This window comes from Sapajus apella, unplaced genomic scaffold (assembly GCF_009761245.1).
Source record: "Sapajus apella isolate SASKATOON/1434 unplaced genomic scaffold, GSC_monkey_1.0 scaffold6, whole genome shotgun sequence".
Classification (NCBI taxonomy): Eukaryota; Metazoa; Chordata; class Mammalia; order Primates; family Cebidae; genus Sapajus; species Sapajus apella.
The window spans coordinates 42,208,126-42,229,246 of record NW_022436946.1 but is presented as its reverse complement, the minus strand read 5'-3'; the positions used below and the strand labels follow the sequence as shown (position 1 = coordinate 42,229,246).

Genomic DNA, 21,121 nt, shown 5'->3' with positions numbered 1-21,121 from the left:
CTCTCTGTATAACACCTTTTTTTTTTTTTTTTTTTGATTCGCAGCCTCACTCTTGTCCGCTAGACTGGAGTGGAGTGCAATGCAATGGTGTGATCTCAGCTCACTGCAATATCCGCCTTCTGGGTTCAAGCAATTCTTCTGCCTCAGCCTTCAGAGTAGCTGGGATTACAGGCACCTGACACCACGCCCAGGTAATTTCGTATTCTTAGCAGAGACAGGATTTTACCATGTTGGTCAGGCTGGTCTCGAAATCCTGACCTCAGGTGATCAACCCGACTCAGCCTCCCAAAGTGCTGGGATTACAGGCATGAGTCACCGTGCCCAGCTGACTCTGTACAATTTTCATAAATTCTTGTAAGTCTATACTTATTTCAAAATAAAAAGGTTAAAAAAGAATATTTCTGTCAGTAAAAATCTATGATAAAATTTTAAAATAAAATAAAAAAAAACTTAAAACATTTGACACAAAGACCCTTAATATATGAAGAGCTCTTCTATGCCAATAGGAGATAGTGCAGCTAAAAATGAGGAAAGACTATAACTAGGCAACTCAACAAAGAAATAAAATTGGCGTGCTCGCTTCGGCAGCACATATACTAAAATTGGAACGATAAGAGAAGATTAGCATGGCCCCTGCGCAAGGATGACACGCAAATTCGTGAAGCGTTCTATATTTTTTCAGGATATTATCCAGGAAAACTTCCCCAACCTAGCAAGGCAGGCAAACAATCAAGTCCAGGAAATACAGAGAACACCACAAAGATATTCGTCAAGAAGAGCAATCCCAAGGCACATAATCGTCAGATTCACCAGGGTTGAAATGAAGGAGAAAATACTAAGGGCAGCCAGAGTGAAAGGTCGGGTTACCCACAAAGGGAAGCCCATCAGACTCACAGCAGATCTCTCAGCAGAAACCCTACAAGCCAGAAGAGAGTGGGGGCCAATATTCAACATCCTTAAAGAAAAGAACTTTCGGCTTTTGCAGACCCCGCTGCCGCCTGGAGCCTTCTAGTATCAGCCACGGTCAACCTCACCGTGTTCTTCGACATTGCCCTTGGGCCGCGTCTCTTTCGAGCTGTTTGCAGACAAGGTTCCAAAGACAGCAGAAAATTTTCGTGCTCTGAGCACTGGAGAGAAAGGATTTGGTTATAAGGGTTCCTGCTTTCACAGAATTATTCCAGGGTTTATGTGTCAGGGTGGTGATTTCACATGCCATAATGGCACTGGTGGCAAGTCCATCTACGGGGAGAAATTTGATGATGAGAACTTCATCCTAAAGCATACAGGTCCCGGCATCTTGTCCATGGCAAATGCTGGACCCAACACAAACGGTTCCCAGTTTTTCATCTGCACTGTCAAGACTAAGTGGTTGGATGGCAAGCATGTGGTCTTTGGCAAGGTGAAAGAAGGCATGAATATTGTGGAGGCCATGGAGCGCTTTGGGTCCAGGAATGGCAAGACCAGCAAAAAGATCACCATTGCTGACTGTGGACAACTTTAATAAGTTTGACTTGTGTTTTATCTTAACCACCAGACCATTCCTTCTATAGCTCAGGAGAGCACCCCTCCACCCCATTAGCTCGCAGTATCCTAAAATCTGTGCTCTCGCTGCAGTTCCCTTTGGGTTCCATGTTTTCCTTGTTCCCTTCCATGCCTAGCTGGATTGCAGAGTTGGGTTAAGTTTATGACTATGAAATAAAGACTAAATAACAATTAAAAAAAAAAAAAAAAAAAAAAAGAACTTTCAACCCAGAATCTCCTATCCAGCCAAACTAAGCTTCATAAGTGAAGGAAAAATAAAATCCTTTGGGAACATGCAAGTACTCAGAGATTTCGTCACCACCAGGCCAGCTCTACGAGAGCTCCTGAAAGAGGCTCTACACATATAAAGGAACAACAAGTACCAGCTCAACTAAAGGGCAAAACACCCAACTAGCACCAAAATGGCAGTATCAAATTCGCACATAACAATATTAACCCTAAATGTAAATGGACTAAATGCCCCAATCAAAAGACACAGACTGGCAAATTGGATAAAAAGACAAAACCCATTGGTGTGCTATATCCAGGAAACCCATCTCACATGCAAGGATACACAAAGGCTCAAAATAAAGGCATGGAGGAAGATTTACCAAGCAAATGGAGAGCAAAAAAAAGCAAGAGTTGCAATTCTCATCTCTGATAAATTAGACTTTAAAGCAACAAAGATCATAAGAGACAAAGAGGGACATTACATAATGGTAAAAGGATCAATGCAACAAGAAGAGCTAACGATCCTAAATATATACGCACCCAATACAGGAGCACCCAGATACATAAGGCAAGTTCTTAATGACTTACAAAGAGACTTAGACTCCCACACAATAATAGTGGGAGACTTCAACACCCCATTGTCAATATTAGACAGATCAACCAGACAGAAAATTAACAAGGATATCCAGGACTTGAACTCAGATCTGGACCAAACAAACCTAATAGACATTTACAGAACTCTCCACCCCAAATCCACAGAATATACATTCTTCTCAGCACCACATCACACCTACTCTAAAATTGACCACATAATTGGGAGTAAATCACTCCTCAGCAAATGCGAAAGAACGGAAATCGTAACAAACATCTCTCCGACCACAGTGCAATCAAGTTAGAACTCAGAATTCAAAAACTAACCCAGGATCGCACAGCTTCATGGAAACTGAACAACTTGCTCTTGAATGTTGACTGGATAAACAATGAAATGAAGACAGAAATAAAGATGTTCTTCGAAACCGACGAGAATGAAGACACAACATACTAGAATCTCTGGGACACATTTAAAGCAGTCTCTAGAGGAAAATATATAGCAATAAGTGCCCACATGAGAAGCAAGGAGAGATAAAAAATTGACACCCTATCATCAAAACTGAAAGAGCTAGAGGAGCAAGATAAAAAAAACTCAAAGTCTAGCAGAAGACAAGAAATAGCTAAGATCAGAGCAGAACTGAAGGAGATAGAGACACAAAAAACCCTTCAAAAAATCAATAAATCCAGGAGCTGGTTTTTTGAAAAGATCAACAAAATAGACAGACCACTAGACAGATTAATAAAAAAGAAAAGAGAGAATAACCAAATTGATGAGAGCCAAATCAAGAACAAACTTCCGTTCACAATTGCCACAAAGAGAATAAAATACCTAGGAATACAACTAACAAGGAACGTAAAGGACCTCTTCAAGGAGAACTACAAGCCACTGCTCAACGAAATAAGAGAGGACACAAACAGATGGAGAAACATTCCATGTTCACGGTTAGGAAGAATCAATATCGTGAAAATGGCCATACTGCTCAAAGTAATTTACAGATTCAATGCCATCCCCATCAAGCTACCAACGACCTTCTTCGCAGAACTGGAAAAAACCACCTTAAACTTCATATGGAACCAAAAGAGAGCCCGCATAGCCAAGTCAATTCTAAGCAAAAAGAACAAAGTGGGAGGCATCACACTACCGGACTTCAAACTATACTACAGGGCTACAGTAATCAAAACAGCATGGTACTGGTACCAAAACAGAGATATAGACCAATGGAACAGAACAGAGGTCTCGGAGGCAACACAACATATCTACAACCATCTGATCTTTGACAAACCAGACAAAAACAAGCAATGGGGAAGGGATTCCCTGTTCAATAAATGGTGTTGGGAAAGCTGGCTAGCCATGTGCAGAAAGCAGAAACTGGACCCCTTTCTGACACCTTACACTAAAATTAACTCCAGATGGATTAAAGACTTAAACATAAGACCTAACACCATAAAAGCCCTAAAAGAAAATCTAGGCAAAACCATTCTGGACATAGGTGTAGGCAAGGACTTCAAGACCAGAACACCAAAAACATTGACAACAAAAGCCAAAATAGACAAATGGGACCTAGTCAAACTCCACAGCTTCTGCACAGCAAAAGAAACAGTTGCTAGAGTGAATCGGCAACCAATAGAATGGGAAAAAATTTTTGCAGTTTACCCATCTGACAAAGGGCTGATATCCAGAATTTACAAAGAACTAAAACAGATTTACAAGAAAAAAACTAACAAGCCCATTCAAAAGTGGGCAAAGGATATGAACAGACACTTTACAAAAGAAGACATACATGAGGCCAACAAACATATGAAAAAATGCTCATCATCACTGGTCATCAGAGAAATGCAAATCAAAACAACATTGAGATACCATCTCACGCCAGTTAGAATGGCGATCATTAAAAAATCTGGAGACAACAGATGCTGGAAAGGATGTGGAGAAATAGGAACACTTTTGCACTGTTGGTGGGAGTGTAAATTAGTTCAACCATTGTGGAAGGCAGTGTGGCGATTCCTCAAGGACCTAGAAATAGAAATTCCATTTGACCCAGCAATCCCATTACTGGGTATATATCCAAAGGATTACAAATCGTTCTACTATAAGGACACGTGCACACGAATGTTCATTGCACCACTGTTTACAATAGCAAAGACCTGGAACCAACCCAAATGCCCATCGACGATAGACTAGATAGGGAAAATGTGGCACATATACACTATGGAATATTATGCAGCCATCAAAAACGATGAGTTTGGGTCCTTTGTAGGGACATGGATGAACCTGGAAACCATCATTCTCAGCAAACTGACAGAAGAGCAGAAGATCAAACACCGTATGCTCTCACTCATAGGTGGGTGTTGAACAATGAGAACACATGGACACAGGGAAGGAAGCACTACACACTGGGGTCAGTTGGGGGGAAATAGAGGAGGGACGGTGGGGGGTGGGGAGCTGGGGAGAGATAGCAAGGGGAGAAATGCCAGATGTAGGTGATGGGGAGGAAGGCAGCAAATCACACTGCCACGTGTGTACCTATGCAACAATTTTGCATGTTCTTCACATGTACCCCAAAACCTAAAATGCAATAAAATAAATAAATGGGGGAAAAAAAAAGAAAGAAATAAAATTGGCCAACAACATAACAAAAAAGGCTCAATCTCATTAGTATTCAAATACTAATATTAATATTCAACATACAAGAAGACTTCTATATCATCTCTCAAGTTGGCAAAAATTATCAATATCCAAGGTTCAGAAGAACAAGGAAAAACAGGCATTCTCATATACCATGGATAGAAATTAATGTATGAAAATATTTCTAAGAGAAGATATTCATACCCTTAATCTCAAAAAGTCAATATTTAAGAAAATATCCTAAGGAAATAATCAAATAAGTGTGCAATGACACATATGCAAATTCTATCACAGTACCATCTATAATAGTGAAAAATTTAGGAGAAAAACATTAAAAAAAAAGAGGATAATTGACTGTATTATGGTATATTCATACAGTGAAATATGTAGTTGTTAAAATTATGTTTATTAATTTTAAAACAATTCTCTATATACTGCTAAGAGAGAAAAGTAACAAAAATATACACATGTGATAAACATATTTTTATGGCCATGCAGGCTGTATACCAAAATATTAAGTGAGTGATAAGATTAGGGTACCTTTTCTTTATACATTTCTGTACTGTCTAATAGGACCACGTTTTATATAAAAATAAAATTAATTTTCATTTTAAAAAAATTAAACAATACACACTAGGCTAATGAGGGCTCTTTTAACTGGATATTGCATGTATTACAATACTAACGGCACTACCTGATTTTTTTTTTACTTCCATAGGAAAAAAAAAAAAAAACTACCCTGCCTGATACAGTAACATCTGCTTTTTCTTTGACTCCTTCAGGTTCCTGAAAAGATGTCATTCATTTTTAGTTTAAAAACAAAAAAAGTCAGACCAGGGTGGCTTTAAAGAAAAAAATCCATGCAACCCAAGGACTATGTATGCCTGTTTATGATGAAGTTGATCATCTCTGCATCTCTGTTATTTCTAGTTGTAAATGAAAATAAATATTGTTTAAGGTATTTAGTAAACAATTTATTAATAACATACTGACAAGTGTAGTCTCCATTTGTCATAAAAGAAAGCTGGACAGCAAAAAGGAACAAGACAATACAATAACAAGAATGATAATAATATCTTCCTTAATGTGATATTCGGAAAAATAAAATCACTTCAGTTCTGTGGATAAGGAAGACGGAAAGCATATAGGAAATAATTTCCTCTTTACATTGGTAACTTGTATAAAGATCAGAATTTCTGAAAGCTTGTTTGATGGTCTGTAGTGAGCAAGGCTTATTGTTCAGTTGGAAAATAAAATTTCTCTAGTAGAAACACGTGGTTTCTGTTACTTCCCCTAGTTAAATACTTGAAAAGTCCAAGTTTAATAACAAAATATTGTTGCTTTCATAGTGAATTTCCTGGATTATATCGCTTTCCCTAAGCTCTTCCAGCATTTAAGTAACTCTTTTGTTTTTGTTTTATAGGTCTAAAATTAACAGGAGTTACAATATGCTGAAATCATCAAGAGGTTTTCTTAGGCTCATTAAGTTAAAATTCTCCCACAATTAACTGCTGATTTTGACTCAAAAGTAACATACTACCTCTCCTCTTCCTGACTTCCACACTTGACATTCTAGTTAAAGGGAAGAGTAGAACCAACTTCTTCCTATTTTCCATCTACACAATTCTACCCGTTTCCAGCAGCTTCTTAAATTTTTTTTTTCCATAAAGCCTTTGGTTTAGCCAGCCCCACAGTGCTCTACCCAGAGCTCCTACAGCACTTAACTCTTTATTTAGCAATTACTAACAATTACTATTATATTGCATAATTATTTACCTTTTTTTTTTTTTTTTGAGACAGAGTCTCACTCTGTCACCCTGGCTGGAGTGCTATGGCACAATCATGGCTCACTGCAGCCTTGACTTCCTGGGCCCAAGTGATCCTCCCATGTCAGCCTCCTAAGTAGCTGGGACCATAGGCAAGCACTGCCACATCTGGCCAATTTTTAAAATTTTTTATTTTTGTAGAGATGGGATCTCCCTATGTTGCCTAGGCTGGTATCAAATTCCTGGGCTCAAGTGATCCTCCTGCCTCAGCCTCCCAAACTGCTGGTATTCAGGCATAAGTCACCATACCATGCCTTGCATCATTATTTAAACTGCATCATTATCTGATGTTTTTTAAAAATGATAGTTTTCCTGCCCAAGTTCTCTCTCTTTTTGCCTGCTGCCATTCATATAAGACATGACTTGCTCCTCCTTGCCTTCCACCATGATCATGACGACTCCCCAGCCATGTGGAACTGTAAGTCCATTACACCTCTTTTTTGTCCCAGTTTCGAGTATGTCTTTATCAGTAGTGTGAAAATCAACTAATCTAGTCTTGTTCCTGATACTTCCAAAATCTGCACTCATGACTTCAGTCTTTATGAAATCAAACATATTTTTTTACCAATCATGAATTCTATCTATCCAAAAAGACATTTAAGTGTCAGAAAAGAGTTTTATAATTAGAAATCCATTCTTGTAAGAATAGTCATACTGCCTAAATAACTCCAGATGTTCTGTCTTGGTTTTTTGGTTAAGGGGTGGGAGCAGGTGGGCAGAAACTAAAATGAGAACTCTCCCTGTTAGAAATATTTGCTATTCCATCCTAAATGAGCCCTTTCTTATATTTCCAGGGTTTCTTATATTTTTGGAGGTTTCAGAATTTAAACTTACAACACTCATTTGTAATGCTTATGAGTATTTAGATTAGATTTTTACTTTAAAAAAAATGGTTTGTGGATAACCTACATCTACATTATTTCTACAAATCCCAATCATATAAAATAGGAGTTGCTTCCTGCATTTGTAATGAATTTGCCAACAATATGAAGCCCTATTTAGAGACAGCTGTTTTTGAGAGAGGAACAAATTTTGGAATGACAAACTTCACATTTTTTTACAGAAGCTGTGCACCTGCTGATTAGAATTTGTTCTGAAATTCTATCTACAATGTATAAAACAATGTACTTTCATAGTGTATATAAGAGAGTCAAACTTTTCTGAACTATTCCAATTACTTGTACACTGAAGAGACTCATAAGGAATCTTATATTGTCCTTCACTCTGTATTTAAAGTGCATGCCAATCCCACAGAAGATTGCAAAATAAAATAAAACAACAGTGTCTTGCGGTAATCCACTCCTAACAACTGGAATAGCTATGAAAAGCTTCCCTACTTAATTTTAATCAACACTGTTACAATTTAAGTGCACTCTTTTGTGTTCTGTTTTTAGAAAAAGTTGATCACTATCTACAACCATAATGTTCTATGCTCTGACGAATAATATGCAAGATGAATGCCCTGACGAAGGCAAAGTTCAGGACAGGGCAAAACTCTCTGGTCAGGCAAAGTTTTACTCTACTCCTTTCAATTCTATACATACTTATTGAAGGTTTTCTGTATCAAGTATACGTTGGGCAACAAAAATATAAAAGAGAAAATCAGACCAGATGCAGTGGCTCATACCTGTAATCCTTGCACTTTGGGAGGCTGAGGCAGGAGGATCACTTGAGGCCATGAATTTAAAACCATCCTTGGCAATACAGTAAGACCCCCATGTCTTTACAAAATTTTTTTTTAATTATCTGGGTATAGTAGTGTACGCCTATAGTCCCATCTACTCCAGAGGCTGAGGTGAGAATACTGTTTGAGCCAAAGAGTCTGAGACTTTAGTGAGTTGTGGCTATACCACTGCACTCCAACCTGGGCAACAGAGCGAGATTCCTGTCATTCATTCATTCATAAATAAATAAATAGAAAATCATCCCTTTCAAAAAGTTCACAGTCTTGGAAACACTTATACTTAAATTGGAGGTCCAGGCCAGTTCACCCATGAAGTAGCAACTGTAACTGAAGCACACCAAATTGAGGAACGGAGAACATAGGCCCAGTCTAAAGGATGCAGCCACAACATGACACCAGCACTCTCATTCTATGGGAGAATGCAAGCTCAGTGGTGTCATAGCTTCTGAAAAGGCATTTTCTGAGATGTCATTTTCTGAAAAGACAGAAACTTTGAGGAATGAACATTTAACCTAGAGAAATCAGGGAATGCTTAGCAAAAGAACTAACATTTGAATCAAGTCCTATAAAGGTTAAGCAGAGTTTACGAGGTGTGAATGCAGATGGCTTATTTTCTGTGGCTACAGCTTAGGGTAGAAAGTGGGGAGTGGCAAGAGAAGCAACTAGAGAGCAAAGAAGCCATGCACAAGCTAAACTCTATGCATAGAAAAAGATAACCCAATGAAGAGGTTACTCTATAACACAATATACAAGAGCAGAATTTATCTGTCTGCAGAAAACTCTACCAAACTGCCATACAGTGAGATTTCAAGGTTTGGTAGACATATAAAAAGGCAGGTATCTTGCTTTTAATCCATAAAGCTAGACTGGACACTACTGTATCTAAACACTCTTTGGCCTCTTACTATTGAGACATCTAAATGCCTGTATGTTTCCAGTAGCAGCAGTGGCTACATAAACACATAGCAGCCATGAAGAAGAATATACCAAATCAAGAAAGAAAGATTTTGGGAGATCTATCATCCTCAAACGTTTCCCCTTTACTCTTGGCAAGGGTAATACCTTATTCATTGCTAAAATGGCTTAGAGCATACAAGACCTATTGACTCAGCTCCCTATTCTCTATTTTGTGGGGGTTTATAACCCACACATCCACTGTAGCCAACTGTATTCATATTTTGAACTCTTTTCTGTATATTAAACCACTTTAATTTCAAAAGTTCTAAAATCTATGTTGGGCAAAGTCACTCACGGCTGTAATCCCAACACTTTGGGAAGCTGAGGCAAGTGGATCACTGGAAGCCAGGAGGTTGAGACCAGCCTGGCCAACACGGCAAAACCCTGTCTGTACTAAAAATACAAAAATTAGCCAGGTGTGGTGGCATGCATTTGTAATCTCAGCTACTTGGGTGCTGAGGCACAAGAATCACTTGAATCTGTGAAGTAGAGGTTGTAGTGAGCCAAGATCATGCCACTGCACTCCGGACTGAGCGACAGAGCAAGATGCTGTCTCAAAAAAGAAAAAAGGGCCAGGCATGGTGGCTCACATCTGTAATCCTAGCTCTTTGGGAGGCCGAGGCAAGCGGATCACCTGAGGTCACGAGTTCGATACCACCCTGGTCAACATAGTGAAACCCCATCTCTACGACAAATACAAAAACTAGCTGGGCATGGTAGTGGGCGCCTGTAATCCTAGCTACTCGGGAAGCTGAGGCTGGAGAATCGCTTGAACTTGGGAGGCAGAAGTGCAGTGAGCCAAGATTGTGCCATTGCACTCCAGCCTGGGCAACAAGAGTGAAACTCCATCTCAAAAAATAAAAATAAAAAAAATTCTAAAGTCTAATTCAGGGCCACATGTTAACCAGCACCAGTAATTTCTTCAACTTCCTAATCTTTCTAACCCATTATTGAATCTTATTTTATTGTAATTCATTAAGGAAAATATAATAAGCTCTAATAAAAAATTAATTGACATTTTGCTTCAGAAAGGATGATTGGTTTTGCAAAGGAAATTTGCTATACTCCAGCTAGGAAGAAGGAAAGAAAATCATGTCAGGTTCTGTTACCTAAGGCTTTCATTCAGTGAGCCTCACAAGACAGGTATTATTATTCTCCTTTTCACTAATGAGAAAACTGAAGTTATGAGTAGTTACATTGCTCAAATAGCAGATAGTAAATGACACACATATGGGCTAAAGCCAGATCTCTTTGGAAGACACAGCTTCTAAAACTATCTTCTTCCCGCTATTCCAAATACCTTTTACTATAACCCTTTTTCTTTTCTTTTTTTCTTGAGACAGAGTGTCACTCTGTTGCCTAGGCTGGAGTGCCGTAGCACAATCGTGGCTCACTACAGCCTCCACTTCCTCGGCTTAAGTTATCCTATCATCTCAGCCTCCTGAGTAGCTGGGACTACAGGTGTATGCCACCATGCCTGGCTAATTTTTGTATTTTTAGTAGAGACAAGGTCTTGCCATGTTGCCCAGGCTGATCTCGAACTTTGGGCTCCTGTGATCCTGCTGCTTTGGACTCTCAAAGTGCTGGGATCACAGGTGTGAGCCAGCAGACCCAGCCAACTGTTATTATTTCTAATAACAATCATAATACTGTACTTCCACTTTATAAATGTACAGTGCAGCATACCTTTCAAATCGTTTTCATCCATAATATTTCTGTGGGTTCCTAAAACTATCTTTCAAGAAAACTTAAAGAAAAAAAAAATGACTCACCTGAGATCACAGAGAAATGATTACTAAGCACAAATAGTAGTTAATAACGGTAGTTATATTTATTGAATACTTAAGCTAAACATTTTATAATCTGTTGTCTCATGCAATCCTCATTATAGCCCCGTGAGACAGCAATGACAACAATATCATCTCTTTCACAGACAAGATAACAAGGCTTAAGGAATTCTGTAGTTCACACAGCTAGGAAATGGCAGTATTGGAATTAAAATTCAGGTACTGGTAGGCTCACAAGTCTATGTTCTTATCTACAGCATCATACAGAACTGCCTCCTTAAACTGCAGTGCTCTTTATAGAATATTATGCATTTGCTATAATTAAGTTAAAACTAAAATTAGGTAGAATTGTGAACTGAAATTACTATCAGTCTGCACTTCCAAACCCACTACTGAATGAAAGTGGTGGAAGCAACTTACAGGTGGCAGGATAATATCTAGCAAGAATTTAAAGAGATTTTTCACTGGGTAATCAACACACAGACAATCAAAAACACAATATAATTTGGGGGGAAACTAAACCATCAAGATCTCAGGATTATCTTCTTTGGATCAAGAGACATTACCCTGATCATTTAACAAATGAGCCCACTCATTCAAACATACATTCAAAAGCAAAAACATACTTTTCCTTTCATTTTTAGTTGATACATAAGTTATAGGATACAGATTAATATTTCTCAATATGTGCATACGATGTGCAATGATCAAGTCAGGGTAATTAGCACAACCATCATCTTCAACATTTAGCATTTCTTTCGGTAATGAACATTCCAAATCCCCTCTTTGGCCAGGTGTGGTAGCTCATGCCTGCAATCCGAGCACCTTGGGAGGCCAAGACAGGTGGATCACTTGAGGCTAGGAGTTTGAGATCAGCCTAGCCAACAAAATACAAAAATTAGCCAGGTGTGGTGGCACACACCTAGGGCTGAGGCATGAGAATCACTTGAACCGAGGAGGCAGAGGTTGCAATGAGCCAAGACTGCGCCATTGCACTCCAGCCTGGGCAACTAAGGGAGGCACTGTCTCAAAAAAAATAAATAAATAAATAATCTCTTCTAGTTTTTTGAAAATATACACTAAGTTACTGTTAACCATATTCATCTGACAGTGCCACAGACAATAAAACTTATTCTTCCCATCTAGTTGTAACTTTGTATCTGTTAACCAATCTCTCTCCCTATCCTTCCCTCCCCTCTACTTTTCCCTATCCCCTCTAACAACCACAATTCTCTCTAATTCTTTGAGCTCAATTTTTTTCCTTAGCTCCCACATATAAGTGAGGACATGTGGTATTTATCTTTCTGTTCCTGACTTATTTCACTTAACATAATGTCCTCCAGGAAAAACATTTTTTTAAAAACTCATCTTATGAAATAGTAAAAATCATCCAGGATAGAAAAGCTCCACCCCAGTTTTTTTCTATGTTGACCAGGTATACATATATTCGTTAGTATTTTTAAAGTTATGTTAAAATGCCCATACTACTCAAAAGCAACCTACAGATTCAATACAACATTCTTCACGGAAACAGAAAAAAAAAATCCTAAAATGTATATGGAACCACAAAAAACACAAAAGACCCAAATAGCCGAAGCCATCCTGACCAAAAAGGACAAAACAAGAAGAATCACGTTACCTGACTTCAAAACTATACTACAGAGTTACTGTAATGAAAACAACATGGTACTGGCATAAAAACAGACACATTAACCAATGGAACAGAAGAGAGAACCCAGAAATAAATTCGTACATCTACAGTGAACTCACTGTCTACAAAGGTGCCAAGAATATCCACTGGGGAAAGGACAGTCTCTTTGGGACAACCGTATATCCATATGCAGAAGAATGAAACTAGACCTTCATCTCTCACTACGCATAAAAATCAAATCAAAATGGATTAAAGACTTAAAACTAAGATCTCAAACTATGAAACTACTAAAAGAAAACATTGGGTATACTCTCTAGGACACTTGCCTGGGCAAAGATTGCTTGAGTAATGCCCCTAAAAGCACAGGCAACCAAAGCAAAAATGGACAAATGGGATCACATCAAATTAAAAAGCTTTTGCAAAGAAAAGGAAACAGTCAACAAACTGAAAAGACAACCCATGGAATGGGAGAAAATACCTGCAGACTATCCATCTGGCAAAGAATTAATAATCAGAATATATAAGGGGCTAAAACAACTCAATAGGAAAAAGAATTGAATGATTTGATTTTAAAGTGGGCAAACAGGTATATGAAAAGGTGCTCAACATCATTGATCATCAGAGAAATAAATGTAAATCAAAACTACAATGAGATATCATCTCAGCCCAGTTAAAATGGCTTTCATCCAAAAGACAGGCAATGATGAATGCTGGTGAGGATGTGGAGAAAAAAGAACTCTCATACACTATTAGTGAGCATGTAAATTAGTACAGCCATTATGGAAAACAGTATGCAGGTTCCTCAAAAACTAAAAATAGAGCTAACTTATGATCCAGCAATCCCTCTGCTAGGTATATGCCCTAAAGAAAGAAAACCAGCATATTGAAGAGATATCTGTACTCACATGTTTACTGCAGCACTATTCACAATAGCTAAGATGTGGACGCAAACTAAATGTCCATCAACAGATGAGTGCATAAAGAAAATGCTGTACAAATACACAGTGGAGTATTATTCAGCCAGAAAATAGAATGAGATACTGTCATTTGCAACAACATAAATGGAATTGGATGACACTATGTTAAGTGAAATAAACCAGGCAGAGAAAGACAAACTTCACGTATTCATACTCATTTGTGGGAGCTAAATGTCAAAACAAGGGAACTCATGGAAACAGAGTGTAGAATGATGGTTACCAGAGGCTGGGAAGCATAGTAGTAGCAGGTGGGTGGTAGGGATGGTTAATGGGTACAAAAATATAGTTGGAATGAATAAAATCACATTGTTGTGTTTGATAGCACAAAAGTGTGACTACATTAACATTTATTTACTGTATATTTAAAAGTAATTAAGAGTATAACTGGGATGTTTGTAAGACAAAGAAATAATAAATGCTTAAGGTAATGCATACCCCATTTACCCTGATGTGATTATTAGGCATTGTACGTGTATATCAAAATACCTTACACTCCATAAATATACATGCCTACTATGTACTCATAAAAATAATTTTTTTTTTCAGCAGTAAAAGACAAACAAAAAATCAGTTTGTTTAGGTCCGGGCACAGAAGCTCATGTCTATAATCCCAGTAGTATGAGAGGCCAAGGCAGGAGGATAGCTTGAGCCCAGGAGTTCAAGACCAGCCTGGGAAACACAGCAAGATCACATCTCTACAAAAAAAAACAACATTTAAACTAGCCCAGTGTGGTGTTACACACCTGTAGTCCTAGCTACATGGAAGGCTGAGATGAGAGGATCATTTGAGCCCAGGAGTTCAATGCTGCAGTGAGCTATGATCATGCCACCATACTGCAGCCTGTACTGCCTCAAAACACACACACACACACACACACACACACACACACACACACACACACAGAGAGAGTAGATTAAAATGAGCTCCTCTTTGTGTACTCATAGAATTGTACCATGCATACTCCATTGTCACACAGTCACAATGGAGTGTTGATTTTAATCATGGTCACTACAGAATAAAAAGTGAGAAAATAAATAGTTTTCAATAATCAAAAATGCTTTTAGCAAAAGGTCTATATATACTAGAGTAGTAGTCCTGTGAAACTAAATGACATTCCCTTTAAAACCACAATGGCCTAAAAGAAATAGCCTAAAGTTAGAGAGAGATGTTAAAGAAGTAGATTTATGAAAGTATTATTATTCTGAAAATAAATTTCATTTATTTGGTAATATCAACAATTTAACAGACAGAAATCTCCTGTCATAAAGCCCCTGTAATTATTAAACATTATCAAGAGCTTGTTCATGCAAATTATCAATGTTTGAAAAATTCAAAACATGACTAAGCTTTTAGAGTATTCATTAGATCTATCTCTAGCCTCACAATACTGGAAGTAAAATATTTTTAATTTGCCAAAAATAAAAAAAATATCTTTGGAACAAATGAAATAGTATTCCAAGAAGACTCATGGAGAATAACAATTTTTAAAGCTATTTAAAAACATTTGTTGAAACAAAGTAACAGAACACAAAAATAGCAAAAAAAAAAAAAAAAAAAAAAAAAAAAAAAAAAAAAAACCTGAAAGGCTTTCAAGAGCCTTTGCTGAGTCATAGGAAGAAAAGCAAATCCAGCTGCACTCCATAAACTAAAGATTTGTATTTAGAACTTCCAAAAAATATTAAATCAAAAACAACTATCTGAAGGGTTAATATTTACTACCCATTTTTAAAACCTACTCTAGGATAGCTACTTTTGGGAAAATATTCATTAAACTCTTCTTCAAACCACACACACAGATGGATTTTCTTTGGTAACTAATGGGCCTTTAAGGTGTTTTTAGCAAAGGGAGACAAATCTTGGTCCTACAGAATAAAGAAGGGACAATTATAGAATACAGGATTGACAAAAAGCAGTTGGCAATACAGTAGTAATGAGCAACATGAGAAGAGAAATTATCTAAACCCAAATTCCTTATTATCTAAACAAAAGGAATTATTATAGCACTTAAAAACCTACAACCAATATATCTTCATTAATTGGGCTCAAAATTACGAACACAGACCAGTTAGTAGTATTCTTCAGCCTTAAATAATATATGTACTCCTTTCAAAGGGAAAAATTCAGTTATTGAGTACTGCCTTAAGTAATTTTTATTAAATTATTATTTAAGCATGTACACATGTAAAAATGATAAACTCTATTTGGTTATAGTTCTTATGTAACCAAAATAAAGGAGAGATTTGTTAAAGGATACAAAATTTCAGTTAGATGAGAGGAGTAAGTTCTAGTATTTCTTTATCACTGTAGGATGATTATAGTTAACAATACCGTATTACATAGTTTCAAACAGCTAGGAGGGTAAAAATGTTCCCAACACAAAGAAGTGATAAATGTTTGAGATGACAGACATGCTAATTACCCTGATCTAATCATCATACATTATATATATCAAAACATCACTATGTACTCCATGAATATGTACAATTATTATTTGTCAATTTAAAAAATAAAGTACAAATTGAAAACAAAATTTATTCAAATTGGCATTAATTTACTATGACAGATGATGGTACTTAACTGATACTAAATTGCTATTTCTAATATGAAACTAGTACTGACTGCTTCAGTGTAGGTTTTTTTTCTTTTGAGACAGAGTCTTGCTCTGTCACTCAGGCTGGAGGAGTGCAGTGGCATGCTCGTAGCTCACTGCAGCCTTGAACTCCTGGCCTCGAGCCATCCTCTCACCTCAGCCTCCTGAGCAGTTGAGATTATAGGTGTGTGCCATTGCACTGGTAGTTCTTTGAAATAAGGGAAAACCCACCATGAAAATGCATTCTCTCACCACTTTTCTCTATTCAAATTACAGTTGTGAGGCCAGGAGCAGTGGCTCACATCTGTAATCCCAGCACTTTAGGAGGCCAAGGTGGGCAGATCACTTCAGACCAGGAGTCTAAGACCAGCAGCCTGGCCAACATGGCAAAACCTTGTCTCTACTAAAAATACAAAAATTAACCGGGCCTGGTGGTGCATACCTGTAGTCCCAGCTACTCAGCAGGATGACGTACAAGAATTGCTTGAGGCTGAGAGGCAGATACAGTGAGCCAAGACTGCACCACTACACTCCAGCCTGGGAAACAGAGCGAGACCCTGTCCCAAAAAAAAAAAAAAAAAAATTATAGCCGTGTCTTGTTATATGCGGGAGATTCATTCTAGGACCTCTCCATTTCCACATACACCAAAATCTGTGCATACTCAAGTCCCAAAATCAGCCCTGTGGGTGCCTGTGTGTTATGAAAAGTCGGCCCTCCCTGCAAACGAGCTTCACATTCCCCTATGCCCTACCTCTGGTTGAAAAAAATCTGAATGTAAGTAGATCTGCACAGTTCGAACCTGTTCAAAGGTCAACTGTATATGAAATTGTTATTCATGTAACATACTGCTCTTGTATCTCTCGATTGAGGCTAGAAGGTTCTTTCACTACTGACACAGGAAATAGACTGGTGAAAAGCAAGCACATGACAATCATTACTAATCACTTTACTGGCTCTAGTTTCTAGGGCTAAGGATTTCCATGGGAAGGACTGCTACAGAAATGGACTCCCTGAACTCAGAAAGCAATGGGAGGAAACCAAGGAAAGGTCGCGTCTAGGTGGTAGCAGTTAACTTACAGAAGCGAAGTGGGCATGGTGACCCTAACAGGCAGCAAAGTGGATATGGAATATTATGTCATCTCAAGCTTTGTTGTGATAAGCAGAAATCCGTCTATATTTAATTAGACTCAATAACTCAAGTCAACAGGCAACCCACTAAGATCTGTTTTTATTTTTTTATTATTATTATAACTTTTGAGATGAGTCTTGCTCTGTCACCCAGGCTGGAGTGCAAAGGGCACCATCTCAGCTCACCACAATCTCCACCTCCAGGGTTCAAGTGATTCTCCTGCTTCAGCCTCCCAAGTAGCTGGGATTATGGACATGCACCACCATGCCTGGCTAATTCTTTTTTTTTTCTTTGTATTTTTAGTAGAGACAGGTTTTGCCATGTTGGCCAGGCTGGTCTTGAACTCTCGACCTCAGCAATCCACCCACCTCAGCCTCCCAAAGTGCTGGGATTACAGGTGTGAGCCACCATGCCCAGCCTGTTTTGACTTAAGTAACCAGAAATGAATAAACAATTCCAGGTCTAGTAAACTTGTATGAGCCACTACAGTAGAGAGTCAGGAATTCTCACCCAAATTTGAGACCCACAGTTCCTTGAAGGGGACGCCAAATCCCTTTTGGGAGGTTTTATTTCCTCATAATGGATCTCTAGCCATTTACCCAGGTAATCATGAGCAGGCAAAAGGAAAATATTCAAACCTCTCCATGATTATTACATACTGGCTTTGAGCTAACATTAATTCTTAGGAATTAAGAATACCACAGGTCCATTAGTTGGATTGACAATTTATGACAGTCACGTATAAGAGATGGGGTTCTAATTCTACCTTCTCGCAGTAGTCATCATGACAAAACCCAAACACATCCTAGTTTTCAGATATTACCAAATACTGTCAGAATGCCTACAATGACTCCCTGGTTCCGAAGGACTATTATGGTCAGAGGTACAAAGTGGAAGATGATCAAATTCCCCTTCCTTATGAAAATCATTGCATTTCTAAGGGGGAAATTTTCTAAAATTTGTAAAGGAATAGTGAAATGTCATTATGAGACAAAGGCATACTGCCCTCCTCCCTCTACTTTCTTACTGTATAGAAAACTGAAAAGATGTCTCTACCTAAAATGATGTTGTATTTAACCTGTGAAAAGTTGCAATGAATGCAGGTATTGAAACAAGGCCATGGCAATTTCAGCAAGCAACTGAAGTAACTATTTCTTTCTGAAAAACAGCTCCTGGCTTGCTACTAGACTCTAGTGAACATAGAATAGAACATTAAGTGACCATACAACCTAGCTGCCCATCATGAGTTGTTACTGGATGCATTTAACTCTAAATTCCAACAAGTCCAAAATGGGTTGTGAAAGCACAATTAAATTGCATTATCAGATAATTTACATTCCTTACAGGCATATTCCTGCTACATGCCAACTCTCCCTCAAATTGCACCTATGGCTTCATGAGGAGTACCCTATGACCAGCAAGCTTGCAGGGTGGAAAATGCCTCTCCTGGTTACAGAAAGACCTGAACATTGTGTTACCACCAGCTGCAAGTATTCTACTGCTGCATAACAACTCCATTCAGGGGTGATCCTGAGAATCAGCTGAATGGAGAAAGCCCCCTGTAATAAATACTTAGTGGTACATGTTACTGTTTACTTGCAAATAGGTGGCTGACGTCAGTATCTACATGGTAATTTTGTGCACGTCTGTATTTCCAGTCTATCTCTTTTGCCTCATCTGATTCCACGTTCAGTCTACACCAAACTACAACTTTTCCTACACTTTGCCAAGCAATTTATTATGCCTTAATTTCTTTTCCAGCCTCAGTCATCTCTTTTTCATTCCACATGACCTACTCATATGCCACTTTGTCTTTGGTAGTCTTCCATTTTCTTTAGGGAGAGAGATCTTTTTCTCCCTCTGTCTCTACAACACATTGTTCACTACAGCATTTATCTCAAGGTACTCTGTGTATATCTCCCCACTAAAATGAATTTATAATAATGATAATTGCTAATATCTGGGTACTTGCCTATGTGCCAGGTACTGCTCTAAGCACTTTACCTATATTAAGTCAATCTTCATAAAATGCTATGACACAGCTACTATTACTTATTTATTTTTGAGGTAGGATCTCACTCTGTCACACAGGCTGGAGTACAGTGGCACAATCACGGCTCACTGCAGTCTCAACCTCCCAGGCTCAAGTGATCCTCTCACTTCAGCCTTCCAAGTAGCTGGGACCACGGGCACACACGACTACACCCGGTTATTATTTATTTATTTATTTATTTAATAGATGGGATCCCACTGTGTTGCCCAGGCAGGTCTTGAACTCCTGACCTTCAGTAATCCTTCCACTTTAGCCTCCCAAAGTGCTGAATTACAGGTTTGAGCCACTGCACCTGACCACCAGGTTCTATTATTATTATCCTCAATGTACAGATGAAGAAACTAAGGTACAGAGAAGTTAACTTAAGTTAAGATCTAATTGCCTTAGATCTCATAGCTTGACAGTGGGAGAGGCAGGATGTGAAACCAGTCTGATTCTGGAGCTCATGCTTACTATACTGTCTCTCATAAATTCCTGGGCGGCAGCAACTGGGTCTTATTCTTGTTTTTACATCCATGCCCAGAGCACCTCAAATATTTGTGGAATGAATTAAAATTTATAATTTTCTCCTAGTCATCCAAGAAAAAGTTCTTAATAGGTAATGTAGGTTTTCAGTCAGTAATTACAGAACTGAATATAGAAAAGGTCTTTCATAAACATGGAAGAGACTAAAATTAAATTTCCAATAATGAATTCAAAGAGCTCTGAAGAATTTTACTATGCGGAAAAGGACTAATAAGGTTTTTTAGGCAGCCATGTAACTGTAGTGAACTTAGGAACATTAAGTCCCTACAGAGGAATCAACACACCCTAAGAGACTAAATGTCATAATTTGTCTCCAATAACTGGATACTAAATTAATCCTATCTATCTAAATCTGAAATAGAGAGCATAGTGTTTTGAAGGCAAAAGCAAAATGAGTATTTAAACAAAAATTTAATCCTAAAAGCCAAATCTGTCAAGAGTAATTAATGAAAATAAATAAAGCCTTATTACTCAAACAATCAGCTATATTTTAGAAACAACAAAAGTCTAACCAATTCTCTTTTGGAAAAGTATTAGTCATTCCCTCTAAAACAATTAAGTATTCTTTATAGGACATTGAAAGCATTTAAGTTCTTGATAGCAGGTATTATATGAAGTGAATTTGCAAAAACTAAAAGTACTTAAATTTTAGTAATTTATACAGAAATTTAAGTAATTAGATTATATACATACTTTTTAATAAATTTTATATATTATACATAATTATATATTATATATATTTCAAAAGTGGATAATTACATTTAATTAGGGAAATAGTAATAAAACCATTGAGTAGAAGTTGTACTGAGAGAAAGGGGGCAGTTGATCCATGCTGTTACCTTCAGTTTCTCCCATCCTACAAATCTATGTCACATACCTGGGCCATCCTACATATCACTGTCCAGCTTGGACAAGTTCACTATCCCTCATCCAAAGTCCTTGAAACCAAACCAAATGTCTTTCAAAATCCA

At 37.8% G+C, this 21,121-nt stretch overlaps 2 protein-coding genes and 1 non-coding gene across 9 annotated transcripts in view; 2 read left to right on the top strand and 1 right to left on the bottom strand.

Moving 5' to 3' along the window:
- The window catches only part of PDSS2 (decaprenyl diphosphate synthase subunit 2), a 279,633-nt gene that overhangs the window by 244,646 nt on the left and 13,866 nt on the right, over positions 1-21,121 (bottom strand). The gene's annotated exons all lie outside the window — the stretch shown is intronic.
- On the top strand, positions 573-678 carry LOC116549783. The gene has a single exon (XR_004268064.1). It is a non-coding gene; the product is annotated as a U6 spliceosomal RNA (small nuclear RNA).
- LOC116549510 (peptidyl-prolyl cis-trans isomerase A-like) lies at positions 984-1,714 on the top strand. The gene has a single exon (XM_032275124.1). The coding sequence runs from the start codon at positions 1,187-1,189 to the stop codon at positions 1,499-1,501; it is 315 nt and encodes a 104-aa protein (XP_032131015.1). The 5' UTR covers positions 984-1,186; the 3' UTR covers positions 1,502-1,714.

What these genes read in the sequence shown, in the direction of transcription:
- LOC116549510 (XM_032275124.1), top strand. Translation starts at nt 1,187, where the DNA reads ATGTGTCAGGGTGGTGATTTCACATGCCATAATGGCACTGGTGGCAAG.